We start from the raw sequence: 26,419 nt of genomic DNA on the forward strand, positions 1-26,419 counted from the left end.
CATAGCTCTAAAAGTGAAAGCGTTCATTCTTGAAGCTACATGCAGATTTTGAAGCAAACTGAGCTGTAGGCTCTATGCAACTGTTCTGCTAGAACCATAGCACCATGAGGTCCTTCCTTGGCAGTTTCTAAAGAAAGTGCAGTGGCACCAGCCGTTTACAAGTGCTGCAATAGGACACCTGCAGTGCTTAATTTGTAAAGTAGTATTTGGAGAGGCATAAAGTTTTGTGTACGGAATCAGTTTTCGCTCTTCCACCAAAACAATCAATTCTTGGTATAAGACACTGGCATAGCACTTCCCCTCTACGTCTAGTACAGCGATCAACTGATAATTTTCAGGGCTTGCCCAGGAACCTTTTTTATAGCAGGAACTAAAAGTGAGCATCTCACAAGGTGCCATGATTGTGGTCCATTTGTGCCCTGCCCCTTTATACACCATAGCTTGGATGCCATTTGGGCCAGGCGCCCCACCTGCTCGCATGGTTTTTAATGATATATGCAACTTGGGCTGAAGTTATGTTGGTGGTTTCAATGTCTCCCTTATAACGCTTCATACTCTGATTCGTTGTTTCTCTTCCTTGTGTTGTATCTTTCAACTTCATCACTGGTGGGCTCCTCATAAAGTGTTTCAATATAGGTTTCCCAGACTGGGGGTGCAATGTTTGTTGCTAATGATAGTTGGTTTGTCTCAAATCATTTATTCAACCAGAGTCAACATTTTCTTTTATCCTTTGATTTTAAAATCTCATGTGCATTTTCCCAGAGCTAGTCTTCCATCTTCCTCTTATAGGATCGTCTAGTTTTCCTGTATTCCTTGCGGGTTTCTGTGACCGTCACACTTTATTTTTTATTGTTAGTGAACCTACGCATTATACTATTTAATTTGTGTTTTATTGTTCGCTAATAATTGTTTATATTCAGTATGAAGTTGAGGTTTAGCTGATAGTTTGTTTGTTCCTGGTTTTACCACAATGATTAGATTTTCCCTTAGTTCTTTAAGTATCGGTTCCCATGAGTTTATTGTCATTGGATATCTTCGTCCTTGATTTAATTTATGCAGAAACTGCTCCACTTTTTCATCAAGCTTACCCTGGTGTTCCATAGTCCACCTTACTTTTTTTACTGGCTCTAATTTGTCTTCATAGCCAACTGGTTTGATTTTTGGACGAGGGCACTGCAGGGCAGGAAATTCACAAGTGAGCGTTAAGTGATCGCTAACCATGTTACTACAAATTTTTGGATAGTGTGGAAGTGAGCGATTGACACCTAGATGTAATCCAGTGTGTCCATTCTATAGCATGAAGTGTGAGTGTAGGCTGCAGGTGAATCCGTTTGTGATCTTCCATTTAAAATACATAGCCCCAATTGATTCAGATGAGCTGTTACCTTTACTCCATGGATATCTTTCATTTGATGCTGACTTCTTATGTCAGGGATGGCCCAGGTTTGATCGGCCAGGGTTACGAAGGAGGTGTTTAACTCTAACTTCATAAGGTTTGCGTTGAAATCTCCCAATATTATCCACAAGCTGCCTGGGAACTGAGATGAAAGATCCCTCATAGCTGGTAGCAAACTACTTAGCGTTGCTTCCCTTTTTACCCGGGTCGGATGGAGATAAATGCAACCTAAGATCACGGTTTGTGACTCCAGGCCGCTCTTGCCTGGTTTTTGGATCAATGCTTTAAGAAATGTGTAATCTCCATGACCTTTGCTCCAAAGTGAGACTTGTGCTGTCAAGTTGTCTGCCCCCCCTACTTGAGAAATGCAAAAAGAACAATTGATAGACAGAATGCAGAACAATGTCATACATTCACCCCAGTACAGAGATCTGGGTCTAAATCCATCGTCCGTAAGTGGTGTAAACCAGCCAAGGTATTGTTTTTATTTATTTATTTTTCTTACGAGTTTTATATAGCGAGAACTTGACCCGGTATCGGATAGCCCTTTACATAGCACCAGTTACGTTACATGAGGACACATTCATCATTTTTGCTAGGCACAGGGAGATTAAGTGATTTGCCCAGAATCACAGGATGTTCAGCGTCATTGCCGAGACTCGATCCCGGTTCCCCAGACTGGATGTCGACCGCCCTAACCATTGGGCCAACTCCTCTCCCCAATGATTGCAAGGCCCAGGTTCCTTGTAGCGCAATAAAGTCAAAGCTCCTCATTTGGAGTACTGATGACCTTTCGCATTCATTGTTATTTAACCCTTGTATGTTCCCAGAGCAGATTTTTAAATTAGGGATGGAATTATTTTCTATGATATTGTACACCGGCTTGTTAGGAACATGGGGAGAGGGCCCGCGCAATCCAAGACCAATCTTGCGAGTTCTTCCGTTTGATGATGCACGGATACGTGCCCCCTTCTTTGCCCATTGTGACCTGTAGTATTCCTTCTCTCAATGGTGTAATTCTCGGCTCTTCTCTGGCGCCATGCAAGGCAGAACTTGCTATGGCCTTCATGTGTTGTTAGAGTTCTCCTCTTGGTGTTCTTCCTTGTATACTTTGCCAGTTCCTTCTTTTAGGATTGCTGGGTATTTTGCGGATTCTGCTTCTCTCATTTGGATTCCCCAGCTTCCCACATGGTTTTTATTTCTCCTCAGGGCACTTGCCATTTCCAGACTTTAAAAAGTTATTTCCGTTGCCTCGTTTTTGTCACCCACCTCTGGGGCACAGAAAGTTACACTATCGATGTCAGTGGTGTTCATTTTCTCTAGTCCTGGAAGTATGAGCAAAGCTTTAAAATATTTCCTCTATTGAGAGTGTCCCATTTCCTTTGTGAAATATACTCAGGATATAATATCACCTTTAGCTCTTCAGGATTCGATTTTGTCTTCACATTTTGGCTTGTATCCTTGGCTAACTTTCTAAGGGGCCATTTTTATCATCCCTATGACCTGAGGGTAGCCTTCTCCGAATGAGCGTTTCTTCTCGTAATTGGTTGGCCGGAACTTAAGGCAATGATTCATCTCCCACTGCTTTATTTTGGGGTTGCTGTATTTTGTCCCGACTTACCCAGGAGGCATTTAATAACATGTCATTTTGATTTATCCAGATCAGGTCGCCTTTTTTTTACTTGGGTTACCTCTTGAGTGACTGTTTTCGATTTATTACCTTTCCCTTTTGCATCAAGTAACTGTGATGTATCTTGGTGAGTGCTACTTTCTTTTAGGTTAGCCCCTTCTGCCCATAATCGGGCATGAGGAGGCGCTTGTGACCACCCTTTCCACCTTTCTGAGGGATTTCGTGATTTAGCAGCATTTTCTTCAGTATCCTGGTAGCAATTGTGTTTCACATGTTTTGGATTTTCTTTTTCCTACCGCTTTTCTTCACTGGATACTTATCTTTGTTCTTCTTCTGTATTATTTTGCCACAGGCTTAGCTCATTTCTACTCTGTTCAGCCTTGTGACCTCCTGTTATGCATTTATGCTGTTGTTCGACCCCTGTTGATCCTTTATTACTCCCTCTGGATTTCTCCATCACAATTCCTCTGCAACTTGGGCTTGTTGGAAGCTCCATTTGCTCTTTACATTCTTTATTTTCATTTTGGAGCCAATGTAGTAAGGGTCCTTCTCTACCATTTTTTGTCCTATTTCCTTGGTGCAACTCGACTGGCTTGTTAAACAGCTCATCCTGCTCTTTGAGCTGATTGGAGAAACCCATATTGGTGATAGATGACCTTTATGGGGTTCCCGGGTTCCTAAAGGTTCTAGGGATTCTAAGTGAATCTGATCCAGTTGAATGTCCCCTTTATATTCCCTATTACTGGAGACCCTAGGTATGTCCTTGGATGGTGTCCCCTTTGAGTATTCCTCTGGACTGTTCTCTCCCATATTCCTTACTGATGTGCCTTGGTCCATCATTACTGCTAATGACCCCTTCCTTGTAATAATTATTTCTGGGGAGAGAGGTATTGGTAGGGGAATTCTTGTTTGTGCATTCCTGTTTTGTATACGACTGCTGGAGTCTGTCTCCAAGAGCATAATCTACAGTAATCTTTAGGAAGAGTTGAGTCTGGAATTGCGAGACCACATCCCCTTTAAATGGGAACACAAGCAAAACCAAACTAGTTTCGGTCTACTTAGGTGTTGTCAGAAGGCGCGCAACGCCCATTGGGCTAAAAGGGCTACCGCCTCCTCCGTCGTCTTTCTCAGCCCGGGCTCACGGATGACGGGCTGCAATTTCTCCTTGAGGGCACAAAGTTGACCTCAATTTGGCTGCTGTGTGCCAAGAGCAAGGACTGGGAAGATGGTGTACCCTGGCGAAAAAACAATGGAGCAAGGGATGACGAGAGTGGAAGACTCTAAGAATCAGTTACTTTTCCCAGAATTCCTGCTGTCGCAGTAGCCTAGCATTCATGGCCTTCAATGTACATCCACAGCGCCAGGCACAATTTAAATGGTGAGTTGCACCAGCACGAATTTTGTTTCCAAGAAAGATAAGCGTACCTTTTTATGCTGGCCAGCAAGGAGTTGCCTGACCAGCAACCAAAGTTGTGACCTGATGGGAGGGGCTGGGGCACAATTTCTGTTAAGAAGAAGAAACCGTCTCAGCCCACCCCAGAGAACAAGATTATGGAAAGGGCAGCACGAGCCTAAAAGTTGTTCTACTGGGGCAGAAAAACTAATCTATAAGGTGAGGAGTGGGAATGGGGAGGTGAGTGGGAAGGAGCACATTTAAGCGACCAGAAGCACCATTAAGCCCTCCGGGGGTCAGCTAGAGAAGACTGTGCGGTGAGAGGCAGCAGAGAGGGGCACCAAGCAAGTGTGGCACCCTATTTCTGTATTTCAGCAGATAGATGTGTTACACTCCATAATTCATGCTCCCTTCGCCACCCTCAATAGGATCAAATACCGAGCTAGACCGCCTTGACAGGATGCAAACATAACCCACAGGCTATGCAGAGAAGAGCAGCTAGCACACATTGACCAGCTGTGCTATATCAGGGGCTAAACGTGCTTTACTGCAGGTGTTTATAACATGAGCCATCTTTGTATTCGATATCATAAAATTATTGTGCACATCTGTTAAACGTGGCAAAAAACATCATCTGTGTCCAGAATTTAAAATGTGGATTGTCAGAAGATCCAATGAAAAAGGGCTGGGGGAGGGAAAAGGACAGGCTGGAGACCGAGGAACGATGTGGTGCAGAGGGCCTGAAAAGGTTAGAGGTGAGCATTGGGTGAAGAGATAAGGATAGGCAAAGAAAAAATGCCAAGGGTGGATAGCGAGTGGACCTTTGGTAGGGAGGAGATCAACAGTCCAGAGATGGCATGAGAGACAGAGTCAATACATGTAAAGAGGAACACAGTGTTATAGCGTAGAGAATTACAAGGCAAAAACAGAGAATTACAAGGCAAAACAACAAATAAAATCAACAGAATCACACTGTGTGAAACAGAAGTGTTTGGGAGTTTTGTAAATGTACATATGTGTTTTCCATAAATAAAAGATGAATTGAGGGTAGCAATAGCTCATAGAATAAACACATGGGTCCTGCTTGTTAGACACATGGTCAGGACAGTGACATGTTTGTTACACAAAGCTAAGCTCTAATCTGATCCCTGGATAGGCTCATTGTAGCCTGGAACCTCCTTTGTTCTCCTTTTCGCATAGCATCAAAATGCTCCTTGGAGCGATAGTGCGCTTTATAATTACATTATTTTTATAACATATAAGCTCACTGCATGAAAGTGAAACTGTGTGAAGCGGTGTGAATGGAGGACAAACAAGCACCAAGTGGATAACATGCCAAACATACATATGAAGACAGCCAGCTGAATTTGAGAGACCAGCAGCATTATGAGGGGAACAGTAATATAAGATGGACAGAAAGGACAGCACCCTGCAAGGTGGCAGAGGGTATATGACTCTGAGCAAGTGCAGCACCCTGATGGGAAGAAAGGACATGGAAGGTGTTTCAGAGGGAGGTGGAAGCACCCTGACAAACAGCACAAAAGAGAAAGGCAGCAGCACCCCGAGAGTAAAACACGTCTATTAGCTACAGTGCACCCAGTACTCTTCCTAGGACGAAGACGCTCCCTGAGAGAGAGCTGCTACCGGAGAGGCATTTCAAAGGAAGGGGCAGTACCCTGAGAGAAGACAGCACACATAAGGAGAAGCCGGGACAGTATCTTGACGGGGTTTGGAGAGAGTGGAGAACATTATAAACATAGCATAGGAGAGGGTGGTGGTACACAGAGAGCGTTGCTCTAGGCTGGAACCCAAAGCAGTGCCCTTAGGAGGACTTCACATGAAGGCTTCATCGGCATCTTAAAGGGACAAGAGTGCATGGAGGGTCTCTCAGTGGTATGGAGCTGCACACTTAGAGACAGAGAGGACATTTTCAGCAATGGAACTGCATCCTGAGAGAGGAAAGTATACTGAGAAGAAAGAGTGAGAGGGCAGCAACACCATTACAAAGTGGTACCAGAAGTAAGAACAATACACGAGAGAGGTGACACTGGGAAGAGATAAAGAAATTCGGCACTTCAAGAAGGGTTTCACATAGAGGGACCAACTCCCCGAGAGACAGCAGCACCATAAAAAACACTAAGAAAGTAGCAGGGTGCGAAGGGTCTTTTCACGAGGGCTCATTACCCCATGAAAGTGAGCACCGTGAGAGGGCTCTCATGGGCGGGGCAGTAGAGCAGAAGAATTCGGCAGAACTTACAGTAAGAACAGCACCCCTAGAGTTTGTGTATTTTTGTGAGGGACCGTTAAGGAATCCAGAGCAGTGACCACCACCCCAATGGAGGGAGTAGCTAAATAGGTAGTAGCAAGCTCAGAAGGACAGGCGATTACCTGGAAACGAGGCAATGCCACAATGATGAGAAGGTGGATGTGCAGACAGACAGTGGGCAACAGCCCTTTATAGAATGGAACGCCCTAAGAGACGGTTCGACCCGGAGAGTCACAGCAAAGCACTTTCTGAAAACAAGAGCAACACCCAAATGGAGGAAACTCCTAGATTCAGTGGGCTGCAGCAAGAGAAGAAACAGCACACCGAGAGGGGTACACCATAAGAGAAAGTGTGGGTAGCATAGTGAGAAGAGAGTAACTGACCAGTACACTGAGGAGAGAGGAGAGGACCTGCATACATTGGACACCTAAGAGCACCAGTGCAAGAGGGAAACAGTACCTTGGAGAGCAGAGGTGTGTGGGGAAATTCTTACCAATACTTTAAAATATAGATGGATTGGGTGGGTCATCGGAAAAGCTATGTTGAAGACTACAGGTCTAATCTGTTTATTATGAAAAGTCAGACAAGGTCAGTAGGCCTAAATTATGTATTGGAAACTATATTTTAAAGCAAATAAGCCTTTAAGGGTGGTTTTGTTTTACATTGTGTTAAAGATGTAGATAGGAATTTCAGTTATATTGTTACACGGAATCTCAGATTACTGTTGCAGATAAGTATTTTGGTGTTGTTAACCTCTCTGACAAACCCGGGTGGTACAAAATTTGAACTGTTACAATCCCTGCTAGGCCCTTTTAGGATAGGCTGAATATTGTTTTGCTTTTTCGATTTTTGTGCATATTTTTACTTTTTGCCTGAGGATTGCTTTGCGGGAATGTTGATGCTTAATGCAATAGGCCAGAGGTAGGTATGGTGAGAAGCCTATGAAAAAGTCTGTGTATGTATTTCTTTGAAAAATAATAGGAAAATACAATGGATGTGATATGTTTATTCTTAAGGTACAATAAAGACAGTAGGTCTGACTAAGTTATTGAAAACCGCATATGTTAAAGTATTGCAAAAAAAGTAGGCCATACTTACCTATTGTGAAATGCTATTATCAAAGCCAAATAGGCTTGAAGGGTGCATTGTTACTAGACTTGAAGGCTGCAGAGTGGTATTTTGTTACATGGAATCTCAGATTGCCTTGGTAAGCAAGGGTTTTGGTATTGATTTCCCCTGGGTTAGACTATCTGCACTGTGATGGTCCTTGTTAGACATTCCTAAGAGGAGTTTTGGTAACAGCAAGTTTATAGGTATTTGTAATTTTGCGGACTCTGCCCGATTGCTGCCTTGTGAGAAAGCATATGATTGGAATGGCAGATCTGAGTTGCTATTGGTGATGAGCCAATTATAAGGGTTATAATCCTGATTATTTCTTTAAGATAACTTAATGTCCGATGCCATAGGTTCAAACTGTTTATTATAAAAGAAATATAACAACAGATGCAGTAGGCCTGACTAATTGTGAGAATTGTATGTTAAAGGAATTAGGCATTTCATGGTGGATTCTTATTACACTGTGTTAAAGCCTGAACACCAGGTTTTTACGTTATATAGACTCTCCAGATTACCTTACTAGCCAAGCATTTTGATATTGGTTACTTCCTTTAACATAGCCGGGGGGGGGGGGGGTATGATTTGCACTATGATAATCCCTGCTCGACCATAGGAGGATCATGGTTTGTGCACTTGTGTGCCAAGTAGTTGTAATACATGCATACATACATGAATGACGAGCCTTTGAGTAGGCCCTCAACTGTCTGTTCAAGTACTAATCACATTCTAACTCTTCCCCATGACAGCATACTGCTTGGGGCAATGGGTGCCAATTTCTGCCATTGGTTTACTACCATTTGAGTGATTACATTTCCCTCATCAAATGTGCACTTCTGCCTTAAAACGAGCGTGCTCAAGAGCTGTACTGACAAGGCAATCATATACTTTTCCATATTTTCCTTTTATTCCACCCTTTTCAATTAATGTTAGTGTTTGTCAGCTCATCAGGTAGTCCTGCAGGGCCACTCACCTTACTTACAGTCTTTACATTTCTTCTGTCTATGCCTTCTGCGTTTGTGTCTGTTTTACTGCATGGGGGCAAGTAGGTGAATGCAAGAATGACTCAATTGTGGTTGAAAGGATGCAGTCTCACTCTTTATCAGATTGGTGATGTGCACAGTTCTGCATGGCCCTGTTTGCCAAGTTAGCTCCACCTCATTCTTTGGCGTGTTAGCCCAGACAGATTGCTCAGTGTGTTAGTACCTCCAACCCCTAAAGCTCATGTCTAGTTCGCCCCTGGTTGTCAGTGAGGTATAGCTCGAGTCCTGTGACACAGGGCCCACGTCTGTGCATACCCACCACATTTAAGGCAGATAATGCAACAGATAACATCTAATTTCACTTCTACATGATTCTGGTATGTAATGTGGGGAGAATTACCTATCAAGCATTGAAATCAGCGCACACATTCGGCAGGAGGAATTGCAAAGGCAGCTGCATGACACATTTGTGCTCCTCGTGTCCTGGAAGGAGTGCTGGTGCACTTCCCCAAGACTGGCATCTCCTCCTCACCCCACGAAACAGGGCTGCAATCAAGAATTTCACATTTTCACACATGGACCATGGTCAAGTGCTTAGTGTGTACCCCTTAACCAGGCTTTTTAGAACATGGTGACACTCTACAGAGACTACATCCTGAACAGCAAAACACTAAAACAAATATTTCAGTTATCAGTTTTCGCAAAATCCCCTCAGTCCTACCTGCCCTCATCCGAAGAAAGGAAGTACACCTCCAACTCGCTGCTGCTGGAATCACCTGCAACAGAGGAGGAGAGTGTGAGGATGACAGAGGCAGATGTGGCAGAAGAGTTGTAGGTGAGTGAGCAAAAAGCAGAAGGAAAGGAGAGGATCACCAAGAAGTAAAACAGACAGTGGAGAAAACACCAGTACTCTAAGCACTCTAGTCCGCGCTAATGTGTGTCTGAATGTGAACAATCAGATCCGTCCTACTGTTTGTTCCTTGCCTACGTTCATTTCAACTAAGCTGGCAATTTCTAAGTCTGTGACACACCATTAGCAAAAGATATCATATTGATAGTTGAGATAACAAGCACTGGCATGCCAAGAGGTCTAGCCTTAAAGGAATGGTGTACGGTAATGTGAAGCATTACTTGGGAATAGCATGGGAATCAATATGTATTTATGTGGAAGCTAAGAAGTGTAGAATAATGTTGGTGTAAGTTGATAGGTCAGGTGACAATTGCTCTGTGAAGCCAGACTTAAAAATCCATGTGGGATAATGACTGTCATCATCCCACCTGTGCTGCTGCCAGAGAAGAAAAACATATTTCATCTAGCTATCTAAGGCACTTTAATGGCAATGCAATGTTGTGTGTGACCCTGAAACTCAAGCTCAGGCAACTGGATAAATAAACAAAATTATCACAGCTGTGTGAAGGGCAAACACTTTTCAGGTTTTGCCTGAGAAAGTGTGCATGCGCTGTCAGCTAAATCTATTGCTAACAAAAAAAAAACATGCTTAAAACGGGCTTAGAGACCACCTATTACTTACCACTGGTTAGCTCCCACGTCACTCATTTCCTTGCTTCTGATTGGTCTGCGCCTCCTGCTTGCTCCAGGCCCACGTTGTTGTGCAACATGTCTACAAAACATATTGACAAAGCCACAAGATCACGCATAGGCGAAACCTATTGGCTTTGCCAATGCTTGTTTGTGGGAGCACACAACTTCTTCCCAATTAAAACATACACAACTGGCTTCCAACATGTGGAAGGAACCAAAGCCCCTCTCCTGGTGATTCTCACATAATTGCCTGGTGATAGCTGTGCTGCCAAGTCAGACCATGAAAAGGAATTCAAGAGCCACTGTTCCAGACCCTCAAGATAGCCTATTCCGGTATCACAAAGACAACAGACTCTACGCGGCTAATTAGGTTGCCCGAAGACTGCATTAAACCAGGGATCCATAAAAAGATGCACAGATGATACGCAGCTTTCGACTTACTGCATCCCAGGCAATAGTGTCATGCAGAGCATTACAACATATAAACATAACTCCTCCCTCTGCTGGCCCCATCTTGTATTCTTTCTTTAAGAAATGAAGGACACACCTACTGAAAATGTGTGTGTGAAGAGCTAGATCTTAAGTGTCTAGGTGGCTGAAGTACTGTAACTCGTCATATACAGCGCAAGTTGTTTACTTTGACTATGTGCATGTATAATGGTTTGCATACTGTAGTGAACTCAGCGGAAACATTACTACGGTAGGCTGCCTTGTAGGGGTCGGTTCGGTTTTATTCAAGGCCCTGCTGGTCCCAACAATACATTTTATACAGGGGTGCAAACTATATACAACGCCAACCAGAAGCCACGGTCTGTGTGGCAAGCTCTCGGTGCTGGGTAAAGCAGAATGAGGCGCGTGGAATGGGACGTACTTAGCAACTCGGGTTCCGGCGGCGCGCGCTGGCCCAGGGGGTTGCCTCGCAGGTGCACGCAGCGGCAGCGCTGGATTTCCGCGGGAACGGAGCGCAGGCGGTTGTTCTGCAGGTCAAGCCTGGACAGGCAGGGGAGGCCGGCGAGGGCCGCTGGAACCGACGTCAGCTGGTTGCTGTGAAGATGCAGCTCCCGCAACGACTGCAAATTGGCTGCACGTCAAGACACGCCGGAGCGTCACCCCAGAGAGACAAAAAGGAAAACAAGCACATAGAACACAGTCAAACAAAAGCATTTCTCTTCCATTAAATACCAGAGTTTTTAATAGACAAAGCATCCCCGTAAGTGCACAGACAATGGAATAAATGTGAACGTCCGTCTTTTATATAGTGATTAATTCTATGGTTATTCTCTTCAAAAGTGATCCCAGTTTTACCAGATATAAATAAGGCTGAGTGAGATGTAGTGATTCATTAAGGGCCTCACAATTTAGTGAACTGGGGAAACCAGGACTAAAATTAACGTTGAGCCTGATTTGCGAAATTGTTTTACCATCGCAAAGCCTGTGGTGCACATAACTGCAGGGTTTGCGAGTGTAAAACCCACATTCGCTATGTACAAGGCACAAATGGATTTGCAGCTAACTATGTTACGAGTCCGTGTGAGTGGAATGGAAAAGGAGGGATGAAAGTGGAGTCCACTTGCGCCTTGCAACTCACAAGGATATGTACCAATGGTTTGTGACTGCTTTTCGGGTCGCAAACTATAGCGGGGACCCTGACATTCGGAAAGGAGTGGAATCTATTGGCAAAATGGAAGCTGCCCTTAAGGGACAGCTTCAACCACGTGGATGCGGTGTGAGTGCTTTGGAGCAGCACACAGCAGCCCAGCACCTGCACATGCCCCATGTCCCTATGTGTCATGCCAGTTACTTTTTTTTAAATTTCAAATGCTGCCACTGTTACATTAACTGCAATCGTATTTGTGAACGTGAATGAGTGCATGGACAGACGCTCTGCCTCGCAGGCCTGCGTCCCTGTTTTTGCAGCCACTTGCAAAGGATTTACAGAGGGAATGCCACATCATTACTTTACAGGAGGCAGAATTTCTGTCAATCCTTCTGAATGGCCATTTTGCTTTGTGACACATTAGTACATCTGACAAAGTCCAAAAAGAGGATGAGATGGCAATGCAGCCATGTGCAAACAACATGACTGCCTTGGAAACTGACCTTTGACACATTGGAACCAGAGCTTCTAGACCAACGCTCTCCAATATTGATCCAGGAATGCTGCATCCTTGCCATATTTTCAGTCAGGTTAACCACATATGATACATTTATAGATACTAGATCTAAATAGAACTCAATACACAATCAGCGGTCATTCTGAAAATCTGGCATGGATCCAGCTCTTCTGGACCTTCAATGGACACCATTGTTGTAGACCATATCTCATCCACTCGCTGCATTTCCTCTACTCAGGCACATCTTCCCAACTCTGCCACCTCTTCACCCTCGAGCAACCTGTTGGGGCCGTGTGGCATTGTGATCTTTATATAAACCAACGTAAATAATACACAGAAAAATATCTGCTCCGTCAAGCACCATCTTAAGGTAGGAGTCTGGAGTTTAAATCAATTTTTGTAGCTTCACATACCCAGTTGTTGTTTGGGATGTGCACAATCCTGTTATCTCCTCTCAGTGAGACACAAAGATAGAAAGGGAATCCTACCAGGGATGTGCTGTAGCCACAATGGGTGGCTGGTGTCATAATTTTTATAAAATTACAGTAAACAATGAAAAAATGTCATAAAAGTTCAAGATCGTTAAGTAACAAACATCGCAGGATGTGATAACTTAACCCGACAAGCATCTTGTGGGTCTGAACCTCTGCTCGACCATCTAGCTACACACAGGGGGCTCTTGGCAACAGGCTCACCACAGAGGATACAGCAGGAGTATTAGAACCCTCCTCCCACCCTGATCAATCCTACTGAGAAAACAAACCGCCCACTCGCCCCAACACCAAGCCTGCTGTGAAAAGGGGCAAACCTGCCCACCAGATTCATCAGGTGTAAGTCCACCGCCAACCTCATCATGAGAGTGCAGTGGCCGGCAGGCATAGAGATCCTAGGCTAAACTCTCACAGGTACAAGGCTAGGGTCTTTGTCTAAACTTACAATAGTGAAAGCATCTCTCGCCAGACTTACCAACCGAGTTAAGACTCATCCACTTACCAAAGGAGACTGGTATTGCTTCCAGCCGGTTTCCGGACAAATCCATCTCAGTGCAGCTTTTCAGGTCTCCGAGCTCCCCAGGAATGGATTCCAGCAAGTTCTCAGAGATGTTGAGAACCTGAAGTGCCTGGAGCTCACCAATGCTTTGTGGCAAGTTCCTGATCTGGTTGGTCATGGCAGACAGGACAGTCAGCTTCTTCAGCTTGCCCAGGCTCTCGGGCAGTTCCTGCAGGCGGTTGTGGCAAAGCAAGAGCACCGTCAGGTTGGAGAGTTCGGTCAGGCACTCAGGAAAGGAAGAAAAGCTGTTGAAGCTTAGGTCCAAGTGGACAAGACGATCAAGGCTCCTAAAATCTTGTGGAAGATCCATCAACAAACCAGGCAGGCAAGCGCCAGACTCATCCCGGGCATGTGCGCCTGTAGGTGTGAGAATACAGGACATGCACTGAGAAACAGGGGTAACCCAGGCTTAAAGGAAAAATAGTTTCAAAACCTAAGTTCAGGAGTGGTATTTCCAGAGCGTAACTCAGTATATCCCCTTACTCTTCAGGTGATTTTATTGGGATCCAAATACAAATCTGATCTTGTCATGGTTAGTCAGATATGGACCTTGGTGCGACCCACACATGACTAAACTGCAGACTGGCTATGAAATGCACATTGGACAAAAAAGCTACAGCTCCTATGCCAGTTATTTAGGATCCCCCACAAAAAAACAGTAAATTACTTTAAACAGCACAGCAAAAACATACAGAACAATTCTATACTCTTGTGTACTTAATCAGCAGATATTAGCCTGACATTATAGGCATTTTATAGATTTTACATTGAAAACCCTAGATGGGCATATGATTACACAGATTCTAAATTCCCACAAACAGCGGAACTCATCCTGGGTTTAGAGAGATGGCACAGACTGAACATGTTAAGCAGCCCAGGAAAGCTTGAGGATAAAGATAATAAAAACATCTGCAGAATTTAGACATCACATTTGAGCCAGAGACTACTGAGACTGAACATGCTCACCTGAAGTTCAGAGCAGAGATGAATATGAGATTAACAAAAAAAAGTCACAGATTTACCATAGACTGCAGATCTGGCGCCTAGAATGCAGACTTGGTAAGGGTTTGCTTGCCTTAAGTAGCAGAGATAAGTTTGAAGGAACAGTCAAACCCCTTTACCTTACATATCGGAAATAAATCCTGGGATACTGAAAATGCAGAAGCAAATCTGTTTTATTTTTTTTGATAATCAATTTGATTGAGTTTTCAATGTAACCAGACAAACAGCACCAATCAGAATTACATCGCATGGGAATAGTCCAGGGTAAGCACATTTCACATTGACATAAAAGGTGACATACATGCAAATCAAAGGCCCAAATCCCTAGAAGCATTCCGTAGACGCAGCCGACCCACCTTAAAACTCTATCACCCCCACCCACTCCCCCCACATTCGGCGAAATTTCCCGGGGCATCCCCTGGCCACATAAAGAGGTCGTTCCTGGGCGGCACACCAGTCCACCTCCCTACGCCAACGCGCCAATGTTGGTGCTGTAGCCGTCAGCCAATGGGCAGCGATATCTCTCTTTGCTACCACCAAGGCCGTGTTAAGGAAAATCTTTTCGGCTCAGCTACCGTCCAGACCATCAGTTATGCCCAATAGAATACTCGTTGGAGCCAGAGGGACCTCCCAGCCTAAGACCTCTGTCAATTCTCTGTTAAGGACTCCCAGTACCTCTGTATCGCGGGACAATGCCACACCATGTGATAAAAGTCTGCACTGGGATGGGAGCAGCGGGGGCAAAGGGCATTCGACCAGAGCCCTGCGCTGTGAAGGCGCAGCGGTGTAAGATAGGCAGCATGCAGGAAGTAAATTTGGACCAACCGAAGCCATGCCGAGACCGTGATTGTTTTGGGGCCCATCAAGGCATCTTTCCAGTCGTCATTCTCTAGCGCCCCAAGCCAGCCCTCCCACTTATCACGGAGGTGAGAGAGGGAGTTGGGGGTATTATTAGTGAGTGATCGGTATATTCTGGAAATCCCTCCTTTCCCCAAACCACCAGTCATAATCTGCGCCTCCGGCGGACTGTACTCCGGCAAGGAAGTACCATCTGAGATGTATGAGTGAAGGGCATGGCGCAGCTGCAGGTAGCAGAAAAGTTTGGAGGGGTGGAGAGAATGCCTGGCCTGCAGGTCTTGGAAGGAGCACAAGTGGGTACCACTCCAGACATCGCCCAACAGGGATATCCCAATGAGGTTCCACTGCCGGAACCCTGCCAGGGACGCCACCTTCCCAAGCCGGCTACCACACCACAGGGAGGTATATTGCGTCAGTCTGCTCGACCAGCGGGTGTGGCGCAATGAGGCCCTCCAAGCCAGGAACACTCCACAAGTAACCTCACGGAGAGCCTGAGGGACAGCCGCACTAGAGAATCCCCTGGAGGGAGTCGAAGCCCAGAGTGTGCAGTTCCAGGCGATACGCCGGATCGGACCATCCGCCGTTAAACCAGTTGTGAAGTGTGAGTAGTCGAGCAAATCTGTTTTAAACAGTGTAACTAACCATGATAAGACTAGGACTGTAAAAACCCATTTGAAAGAGGGATTCCTTGTACTGCAGGCTGCATACCTTCACTAATACTGATTTGAAAAAGCAGATTTGAGCCTAGCATTTGATGGGTTTCAAACAAACCTAGGACAGCAGAGCTATCCTCAGGTTTCAGATTGCACAAGTTCTCCAACTTCTAAAAACAGAGTAGGGTAGGCATAGGATAGGCTAGCTAACCTTTGGTAGCATTGGCTAGAATTACTTCAGCTTACAAAGATGTGAGAGTGTAGCTTATCATGGGTGAGAGACTGTACATGCTCACTAACCTTTGATAGGAGAGATAATTAAAGGGCTGGAGATTACATAGGCTCACTAACTTTTGAGGAAAGAGATGGTTTGAAATGCTATACTAAGCAACTGCCAGTTGTTAAGAGTTTTACATTCATTCCTCCCGTCACCTTTTTGTGTGCGACTGATGTTTTGCACTAAGTGGCCAAGGGTGTGCCCAGACGTGGGTCTCTTGTTCACTGTGCCATAGGATCCAAGCTATTCCTCACTGACTAAGCGTATAAAGGCTTAAATCGGTCTGGGATTGCTTGTGTTCCCTTCTGAAGGGGTCTCACCGGGCAGTTCGAATGGGCTGTTCTCAAGAGGAGCAGGATCAGTACTGATTTGCATAAAGAGGTCCTTGTCTAGAGTGGCACAGTGGGTGAGCAACAATGGGCTTAAATGCTACCTCAAGCGATTGCCAGTGGTTAGACTTTTTACAACCATCCTCCTATCACCTTTTGTGTGATTCATAAAAACTTCTGAGAGCAGAACTAATCCCTGGGTTTGAAATTACAGACTCCTTAAAACTCTGAGCAAAGCTAACCATTGAGTCAGAGATCGTCCATGCTCACTAACCTTTCTGAGCAGAACTAATGCTTGGATTAGTGACCGAAGAGGCAATCTAACTTTGAGATGGGAGCAAATCCTCAGGTTAGAGATTGTACATGCTCACTATCCTTAGACTGCAAAGAGTAGTCTTGGGTTAGACAGCCTGCGTGTCTCGCTTCTCTTAAGCAGCTGATGTAACACTGTGTCACAAACTGTACAGACCAATATATCTCATGCAGCAGAGGCAAGTCTGTGCATTCCCATCACTAGTTCGGTCTTCAGAATGCATTACGCCTTTTCTTTCAAGCACAGCAGGGCCACAGACGACCTGAGCAAATTCTATATGGAATTAACCTCTTCAGTGCCCATGACGAGATAGTCTTGTCATGGAGCACGGTCGCGCTGTGCCCATGACGAGACTATCTCGTCATGAACCCCACCCACTAATGTAATGCCCGGCACAGGAGGGGGAAAGGGCGTGGCACAGAAGGGGTTAAAGCAATGTTACCAGTTTACTGGGAGGTATGGCTCAGAGTGGGGCAAGGGTTGGGATCCGTGACATCACGCCACCTATTGCTCTGCTGACCATCCAAGAGTGAAAGTGACACTACCGGATACCTACAAGATTATTGCTGTTTTTTTAACTTCCCACAACTTGTGGGCAACAAACCTTTAACAAGAAACACCTTTGTTTACCTGTTCTGAACACCACTGGAGTATCCTAACCTCGAGTGACAATGTGAGAGGAGCGATTCCATAGCAGGACATTGGAGAGAGGTTTGAGAGATCAGGGATACTGAGGTGTACTGATACACCTTGTGAAGGATGTGCTGTGTATGCAGGCTGTTGGAAGTTGCCTTCACATGATACAATGGTCCAACACATGATACAACGGCCCAACTCTTGAACGCCACAGTGTTCTGTGTTTACCAGTTGGACACTAACCGGCTGGACGCTGCCCTGAGCTCCAGTAAACCATACCTCTTTGTTCTATACTTCACTATGCTGCACCGGCATTGCAATTTGGTAATGTGGATGCTGATGTCAGAGTGGACAGGAGGGAGAAACCCGTCAGGATTCAGGGCAAGGCCTGGAGAGTTGAGTAGTGGGTCAGAATCAAGGAGCTGTGTTGATGGAAAAGAGTTGCAAAGGTTCTGTGAAGCTGTATGGGTGCAAGACGTGTGTGGTAACGTCCTGTGAGAGTGGATGATGGAGAGCAAGGCATGTGGGTAGGATAGCGAATACTCTGCATGCTTCGTAGGGTGAATGCATGCAGCAGAGGTTGCTAAGAGGAGAGTCATCTAGGGATCAGCTTGGCAACAGGAACCGCTAGCCACCTAGAAAGCGGAGAGACCATATTTGCTGTCCACTTGGTTGATCTGCTTGTTGAGTGAAACCAATTGCTTGTTGAATTGATTGTGTCCCATTTAGCAAACTTCATTTTGGTAATCCCCTCTTGCAGGCACTGTAGATCATCTCTGTTCTTCATTGAATGCTTCTTGTTACTCTTACATTCAAATACTGTAAGCCTAGACACAATTTGTGTTGATGGGAGCCTTGTCGTGGCTGCAGGCTCTCCTGTGATGTCATCAGCATGAAACAATGCAACTCCTGAATGTCACGGTGATATAAGGATTTCCAGTTGAACTCTGGCAGAGTCAGCGCTGCTCTGCGCCCCAAGAAACTGTACGTCTTCGATCGATACTTCATCGTGCTGTGCCCTCATTTCAGGAGGTAATGTGGGAAAAGAAGTTAAAAGTAATATACAGCAAGGACAGGATGAAATTAATTTGCAGGTCTCTGGATGTTCTGTACCCGACTTCCTCAGATATCTGTATATGTTGGGAACCTTGCAGCCTTACACGACAGCCTTGGACCACAAGGGTCTGGTTCAGAGGAAGTCCGGGCACTCTACCTGGTCATATGCTTCAGGCAATACATGAAGACAAATACCCCAGGATAGACAATTTGAAATCCCTAGTACAAGGAATGAAATAAATCCATACAGATTAGCTCCCAGTAAACACATTATTGCAACACACCCCACAGTTCAGGGTTCTTCCACCTGCATTCACAAATATGGTGTAAATGACTGCAGGCACAAAAGGGTCCGAACAGAATTTGTTGTTGTCAATGCGAAGCCGACACGTGGGCAACGAATGAACACAAACTACTGATCACAGGAAGGAAGAAACACTCATTCTGGAGAACTGCTCCCAGCAGTGGGCCGGACAATCACGACATGAGAGGGACGTCCCTTGATCACACAGACAGACACAAGAACATACGAATTCAAAATGATGCAAACGAGTAGGGTTCAGCAAACTGCATCAAGCAGTGACAGCGGACTTATGTCCCACTTTCCACCATGAGCCTCGCGCCCTCCTTCCCCTAAGCCAGCACCCTACACCTCACACCCTTCAGCCTACAACAAAGGAAGACGTGTAGGAACAGAAATGAGCGCGCCAGCATCAAACCCCCAACCCTGAGGCATAGGCACTGGAGTATGGGATGCGGGGGGAGGGTGGGCACGTGCTGCGGCACCCCCAAAGTAACCGTGCTGGCGTTCAGAAGGTGAATGAGCATAAAGGTACCCTGTATTCCAGATACCTGCATGCAAGGTCAGCCGAGTGCAGTATATACACATCAAGTAAATTGCTAGTTTTTCTCCTTATCAAACGTGCATTTCCGTTTCATATATTTTAAACCGCAGTAAGAACAAACGTTGCAAGCAGAAAAGGATGTGTACTGTTTTTTACATAATTTACATTTTCCTCACACAATGAAAATGAATACATCAAACAGAAATTGATATTTCTTCGGTGCGGGGAAACAATCATTTCCATTTCACACAATGGAGAATGTAATTCGATTGATCCTGCCGCTAGCATACACTATCGCCATGATGTGGTTAGGAGCATGGTGACGAGATGTGCCGCCAGCAGTTCGCCTAATTGCATCAGGGGATTGGGTTCAGATTGTACCTAATTTCAAGGTGTGGGGTATGCTAATTTCACATTAACACGTAGAATATTGCTTTTGACAAGGATTTATTGTCTACGATATAATAAGGGAGAGAGAGTAATTTCGTATTAAAAATCTATTATTTGCTTGTTACCGGCGACTCCTAGAATGTAGTCACATGTAATGTGAACCTTACTCCAAGTAACGAGTGACGTTCACAGCCTGCCCACGGGAGGAAGGGGTCGGAGCCGCGCTGTTCGGTAGGTTTCTGGAAGGATGGAAGCCAGGGATGTTGCTGCAAGGGATTGAATCTTGTGACCTGTAGGTTCGAGCAGGAGTTAATGGCGATCCACGACCCATCGAGCTGGTAAAATCACTAGGCGATTCCGGGCATCCCGTGCCAACGCACAGCTGGGAGACAATACGTGCACACCACTCGGTAAGCACCCAGGGGAACCCACTTATATTTGCAAGGCATAAACTATCCCCAAACTGTACACTTAAAATATCACTACAAGACATCTCCACGGTTACCGACCTTTTAAAATGGTCATTAAAGCTAATTGGCAGCTTACAGCGCCCCTGCACTGTAAGAGGGGATTCTTAACCCTTCATATAATGCACAAAGGCAGCACAAAATAACCGCTCGTTTTCCCTTTTTTCAAAATGACAGCCGCCAAATCAGTCTGCAGAGATGCACCACTAACATGCCTAGTAGGATCATGCGGCATGGGATTATTCCACAAACATGAAAATTATAGGGTATATTCTCTGGGAGTGTGATTTTCATCCATTTGAGCTAGCATCAACTTTTTTGTGAAATCTTCAAATTATTTGATATATGCTGTTAATCCATAATTATGCAGTAAAACAAACTCTACCATCACAGAATTGCATAAATCATCGGGTCCTCACCATTGTTTTATCAATGTATTCTTGACAGGAAAACAAAACCTCAGCATTCTGATTTCAGCTACTGTCATTCACGAGCCGCACTTAGAAGAAACCAGCTTTTTCAAGCCAACAACCCCAAAATAAACGTGTAATATAAAAAATACATAATGAGGAACACATGATTTATGGTCCAATATTACCATCTTGGGGTTCTGGTGACATTCACAATCCATTCAGCCGCATGCGTGGTTTATGTACGAGAACCCCTTGAAGGCAATGCTGGCCAATATAACACAGTTGTCAGTTATGTATTGTTAGGTCTCGCCTGGCGAACGCAGCGCGAAGCGCTGTCGCCAGCGAGATCTATTGTTGCTGACTTGCCTCGGAAGGGGGACAGGAGATGTGCACGCGGAGGCTCTTAGCGGATTTGAATTGGTGTACCCGCTTACAGCCACGCGGCGTGCACATCTCCTGTCCCCTTCCGACCACATGTCAGCCCTGTTGGAGCGGCCTGCTGCAAGACGGGGGCCGCTCAGAATGGCAAAAGGACGCTGTGCCTTGATCAGGCACCAACAATAGCCCACACGGAGCCCCCCAGCCCTTCTTCACTCACCGGGCTTCTCTTCTGGGGGGGGCTCCTCCTCGCGGCTGCAGCACTTCTCTTGCAGGGCTTCCCTGCACTCCCGGGAGCCCCGCGCCGCCGTGGGCGCCGCAGTCTTCATCCGGGCCCCCTCCTGGGACCCGGGTCTTCGCTCCACTCCGGTCGCCACCGCGGGGCTCTCCCTTCAGCATGGGAGCCCCGCCAGAGAAACATTGCCCTGAAACTCACTTTCGTCCCCGCGCTAGAACGAGGCTTGATACGCGGAAGCTGTGCCCAGCGCTCCGACTCTCTTCGGTGCCCTGATTGTGACGTCCCTGCGAGCGCCGGAAACGCTGGCTAGTGCGCAGGGAGTTGACAGCGGTGTGCGGGAACTGCAGAAGCAGAGGGAGCGGAGGGCAGCCTAAGCCGGGACAGAGAGCGGAGGGTCGGCTGAGCCAGGTCAGCAGGCTGCCATGGAGGAAGATATGGACTTACCCAACGAACGAGAGATGAAGGTGAGGGGCAGCTGGCTGTGGGGGGCAGAGTAACAGCCTGCAGGGGGGATAGGCAGGGTGTAGAGGGATGCTGCAGCTTGGTCTCGGTGAGTGGACGGGGTGCCAGGGAGATGCCTCAACCTGGTGTCCTGGCCCGGTGAGTGGACGGGGTGCAGGCGGTAAGGAGACGCAGGCTGCCCTGGTCCAGGTGCCTAACTGCACTGTGCATGTCCTGCGCAGGGTGCCAGTCTACAGCCAGCATGGGGGCGGGGGGTGCCAGGAGGTGTCTTCACAGCCCGTGCGGTCCAGGGAGGGTGCCAGCCTGCAGGATGTCTCGATGGGGTGCAGAGATGTCATGTCACAGCCCGCAGGGTGTATGGACCATGAGCACTTTGTGATGGAGGGCGGGTAAGCACATCTTAATGTTCTGTGGCGAGTACAGGGTCTTTGGATGAATTGAAAGTGGCACAGCCTAATGTTCCATGAGCTTGTTTTTGTGGGATACACCCTAGGAAGTAGTGTTCGGATTGTTATGGTGCTGTGACACGCTTGGCGATTGAAGGGATCCTGGAACTGAGGAGTACAGTTGGTTCAAGAGAGCATTAGGGGTGCTTTGTAATTGACACATCAGTTTTAGGGGCAAGATCGGGTCCTCCAAAGTGAGCCGTGGTAGGCTGGAGTGGATTTTGGGAGGTAGAAAGATTGCAGGAGAAGATACACTGCAGTGCTTGGGACAGACACGAGCTGCACTTTTCAGCCCCTTTAAACATTAGCAACGACAATAACTTTCATTGTTTTTTTTTTTTTACTTAAACCATTATAGTAGACAGGTGTGTGTTGTAAAAATTTACACTAAACCACTCAGTAGATTAAAATAGTTGTTAAAACAAAATTCGCCAATTAAATGATGACATCAGTGAATCCTTTATTTTCTACAATAAAACATGTGAGCTTCAACAACTGTCTAGCCCACTGAATGCAAAAAGTATATAGTCATGTCCGTATGGCTTATTGATTAAAACTTTGGAGTTCTATAAATCATTATTAAAATAGTCGGTATAATTGGTGGAGGTTATCCAAATAGGACATATAGTCTGGAAACAAATGTTGCCTGTTGTAAGGAAATATCTCTTTTTACATTATCACCCTTAAGTTTTTGAACTGATGCTGCCCGTTTTTAGGTCTCGCCTGGCGATGAAGCGCTGTCGCTAGCGAGATCTATTGTTACTGACTTGCTTCGAAAGGGAGATAGGAGATGGGCACGCGCAGGGGCAACTGAAGGTTGTGAACGCACCTGTGATCGCATACGACGGCGTTACTTTCACTTTCCCTTCCCCCGTCTGCTCCACGGAGACAGCTTTTTAAATTTGTCTCTGTAATATGAAGACCATAGCTCAGTGCCTACAAGTCTTAAGTACTCCCAGCACATTCCCGTACCTATATGTCAAACATATACAAAGCACGCCTCAATGGCTGCTGAAAGTGTCAAACGTAACAGGGTCAATGACCGAGGCTATGGTAGCTTCCAGCACTTGCTAGTGCCTTCTGTTGCCGGCTCGTCAACGCGCACCGAAGTAAGTGCTTGTCTCTGGTAATCACAGCACACCTTGACATTATTCATAAGTACCCACAACACCCCTGATCAGTAGCAGTACTTCTGGGGTTCTTACCTCCGAGTCCTGTTTAAACCGCGGCAGGGCTGGAAACTCAACGTTCATATTCTCCATGTCCCCGAGCCTAGCTGGTGCGCAGGGTGGAAGAACGGCGTTTGGGTTCGGCGGAGCGGTTATTTCGGTAATACAGGTGACGGTTCCTTGTGATCCAGCGCAAGAGCAGCTAGCAATTCTAATTCAGCCGCCATGCTGCTCCTATTCAACAGGCTGGCATGCGCGGCCGCGCGCTCCCGGCTCCAGGAACTTGTGCCTCCGGGCCTGCATCGCCAGAGACACAGGAGGGGGGATCTAGAGGGCAGCGCGCGGAGGCCGAGCTGGGCGGCAGCGAAGCTCGCTTAATCTCCTCTCTGGGTGCACTCCCGGCCTCCCGGCCTCCCTGTCCGAAGCTTCAGTGAAACCGCGAACCTCCAGCACTTGCGAACGGCAAGTCGTACGCTGCACTCAGGCTGTTGGGTCCTTGTACCGCACCACAAGCTGATTGTTAAGGACTTCCCGTCCGGTGTTTCAAGCCTGGGATTGCCCATGTAGAGCGGTGCTGCAAACTGCAGAGTGGGGTTGCGTGCCATGCACTATTTCAGAGCTTCACCTCCATGTGCTAATTGATACTTAATATTGCCCTTACTCGGAGGAAGAAGGAAGAACTTTTTTTTTAGCAGAGCCCATTAGGACTGGCTGTTCTATTTATAACATTTGGGGAAAGCGTTTTGCAAATCGGCTTTTTCTGTTCTTTGGACAACCCACATGCGGCCCGCTTGAATTTTAAAATACATTTATATAGGGCTTTCTACCCCTGACGAGGCGTTGAAGCGCTTTACGGAGTAGGACGCTACCCCATACCAAAACTTAGTGATCAGTTCATTAGTTGTCATGGTTAGTTTTTCACGCTCATTCAGTGCATTCACGTTAGTTTGTTTTCGGTGCATTATTAACACAAATGTGAGCATTAGAGCGGGCTTTGTGAGAAGCAAGTGCTTGCTGGAATTAATAAAATAGTTATGGTTTCCGAAAGAGGTTAAGCTCAATAGGCATCAGATTTAGAAAAACTTACATACAGGAGAGGCAGGTAGAAGGGAAACAGTGGTGCACTTACAAAAAATAGGGACTGGAAGTAAGTAAAACATTTGATAGAATGTACATTTTTAATGCAGGATTTTATGGAATATAGCAGGTGGAGAATTTTTGCATGCAATTTATATATGTAAAGCTGTTGAAAGAAACACTTTTAAATTCTGCTCCTAAGAAATGTAGCTTACACAATCTTTCTAGAGGCACTTACAAGGTGACACAGATACTTCCAACACTAAACAGTAAGCCCAGTCAGTGCTCGAAAAAGCATAACATTTTTACTAGACCTGCAGGTCTAGTAACTTTAATAATCTACTCGACCTAGCTGTAATGTACTTAACCCGTGAACTGGTCACAAATTGTGTGATCCAAGGCAAATATTTTGTCGTATGGAGCCACCTTTTTCTTTATTATCACATAAAAGCTCACATTCAAATATGCAAGTTCAGTATTTCTGCTGTACAAAAAAAACTTTATTTGCTATACTAAATGTTTGTTCCACGTATAACAAGAATCAAGCCGCCCATATATAGGGTACACATGATTCCTGGCTTGTCTCTTCCTTCACTAATAGCATTGTCATCTGGGCAGGAGCATTAATAATTCCCAGAGCATGTTTAACAAGCATTTGCAATGCAATAGGGCTCGCATTTGCGAGAGTTTGAGCTATTTTTATAGTAAATGACATTGCCTTTTATTTATGTTTTGGTTTTTGAAACATAAATAAAAGCCATTGTCATTTACAATGCCAATAGGTCAAACTCGCGTAAATGCGAGACCTATTGCACTGCAAATGCTTGTTTTTTTATATTATAGAATGTAAAAATGTATCCTATTATTCTTCTGCAGACAATAACAAAATTAACATTGCAAGTGTAATTTTAGTCATACATGCAATTTAAAGAGATACCTTAGGCTGCCCAATATGGTAGGCACTGCAACATAATCTAGCATAAAATATTCAATTGCATTTTTAATACTTCCTTACATATATCTGGCAATATATTTTTAATTAGCCAATTAAAAGGAAATTGACCATTTGTTGTTCTTGTTACTATCTGAAACTTTGTGCGGCACAAAAGATTAACTATATTTTAACTTAAAAAATAAAAACACAGAAAAAATTGTAAAAAGATGTTGAAAACGTTCAGAAAACAGAAATGGATATAAAACTGTATATATACCTTGAAATTGAGAAACTGATTTTGGAGGCGGATATCCCTTTAAAAAGATTGTCTACACACATGAACTCTATGACCCTGTTGAAGGCTCCGGCCGAAATGCGTTGGTCTTGTTGTGCATTAATGGTTGTCATTTTTTGATAAACTAAATAAACTCACTGACCTGCTGATACCTGGCTGTGAGATATATATATATATATATTATTACCTACTGGCGGTCGCCAGTAGGTAGTTATAGTTAGGACCACGTTTCCATAGGAAATCCGCAACATTCTATTTTGAATAACTTTGGCGCCGGTCGACGAATCCTCGCGAATGTTTCAAAATAGGTGGGGCGCTACGCTCCGCTCCTACCCTGAAAGTCTCGGGGGGATTCTTCAAGCGGGGGCTGAGATAAAAGGGGGTCCCAAAACGCGTTTTTCCCATGCATTTTTCCATAGGACCTTTAGACACAGCTACAGCCCGAACGGCTGAACAGAATTACTAGAAATTTGGCAGAGAGGTAGTCCTCAGGTCAAGGAAGTGCCTTTTGTAGGTTTGGTGTAAATCTGTTCAGTAGATTCTGAGAAAATAGCCTTTAAATCAATATATATATCTGAGCCAGCTTACGGTGCGCTTACGGTACGCTTACCGTACGCGTACGGTGGCGTGCGCGAGCGCGATTCTGATTGGCTCTTAGATCTTAGTAAACATTCGAATCGGCCGAAACCAAGA

At 45.5% G+C, this 26,419-nt stretch overlaps 1 protein-coding gene across 4 annotated transcripts in view; it reads right to left on the minus strand.

The window, feature by feature from the left end:
- PIDD1 (p53-induced death domain protein 1) overlaps positions 1 to 26,419 on the minus strand; it is a 332,716-nt gene that overhangs the window by 113,627 nt on the left and 192,670 nt on the right. For all 4 annotated transcript variants that reach the window (XM_085644874.1, XM_085644875.1, XM_085644876.1 and 1 more), the window contains 3 exons: positions 13,432 to 13,845; positions 11,196 to 11,405; positions 9,503 to 9,557 (listed from right to left, as the gene is read on the minus strand). In XM_085644874.1, the coding sequence (XP_085501000.1) occupies positions 9,503 to 9,557; positions 11,196 to 11,405; positions 13,432 to 13,845 (679 nt within the window). The remainder of the gene's footprint in view (positions 1 to 9,502; positions 9,558 to 11,195; positions 11,406 to 13,431; positions 13,846 to 26,419) is intronic.

The sequence above is a fragment of the Triturus cristatus genome, chromosome 3_1 (genome assembly GCF_964204655.1).
Source record: "Triturus cristatus chromosome 3_1, aTriCri1.1, whole genome shotgun sequence".
NCBI classification, from domain to species: domain Eukaryota; kingdom Metazoa; phylum Chordata; class Amphibia; order Caudata; family Salamandridae; genus Triturus; species Triturus cristatus.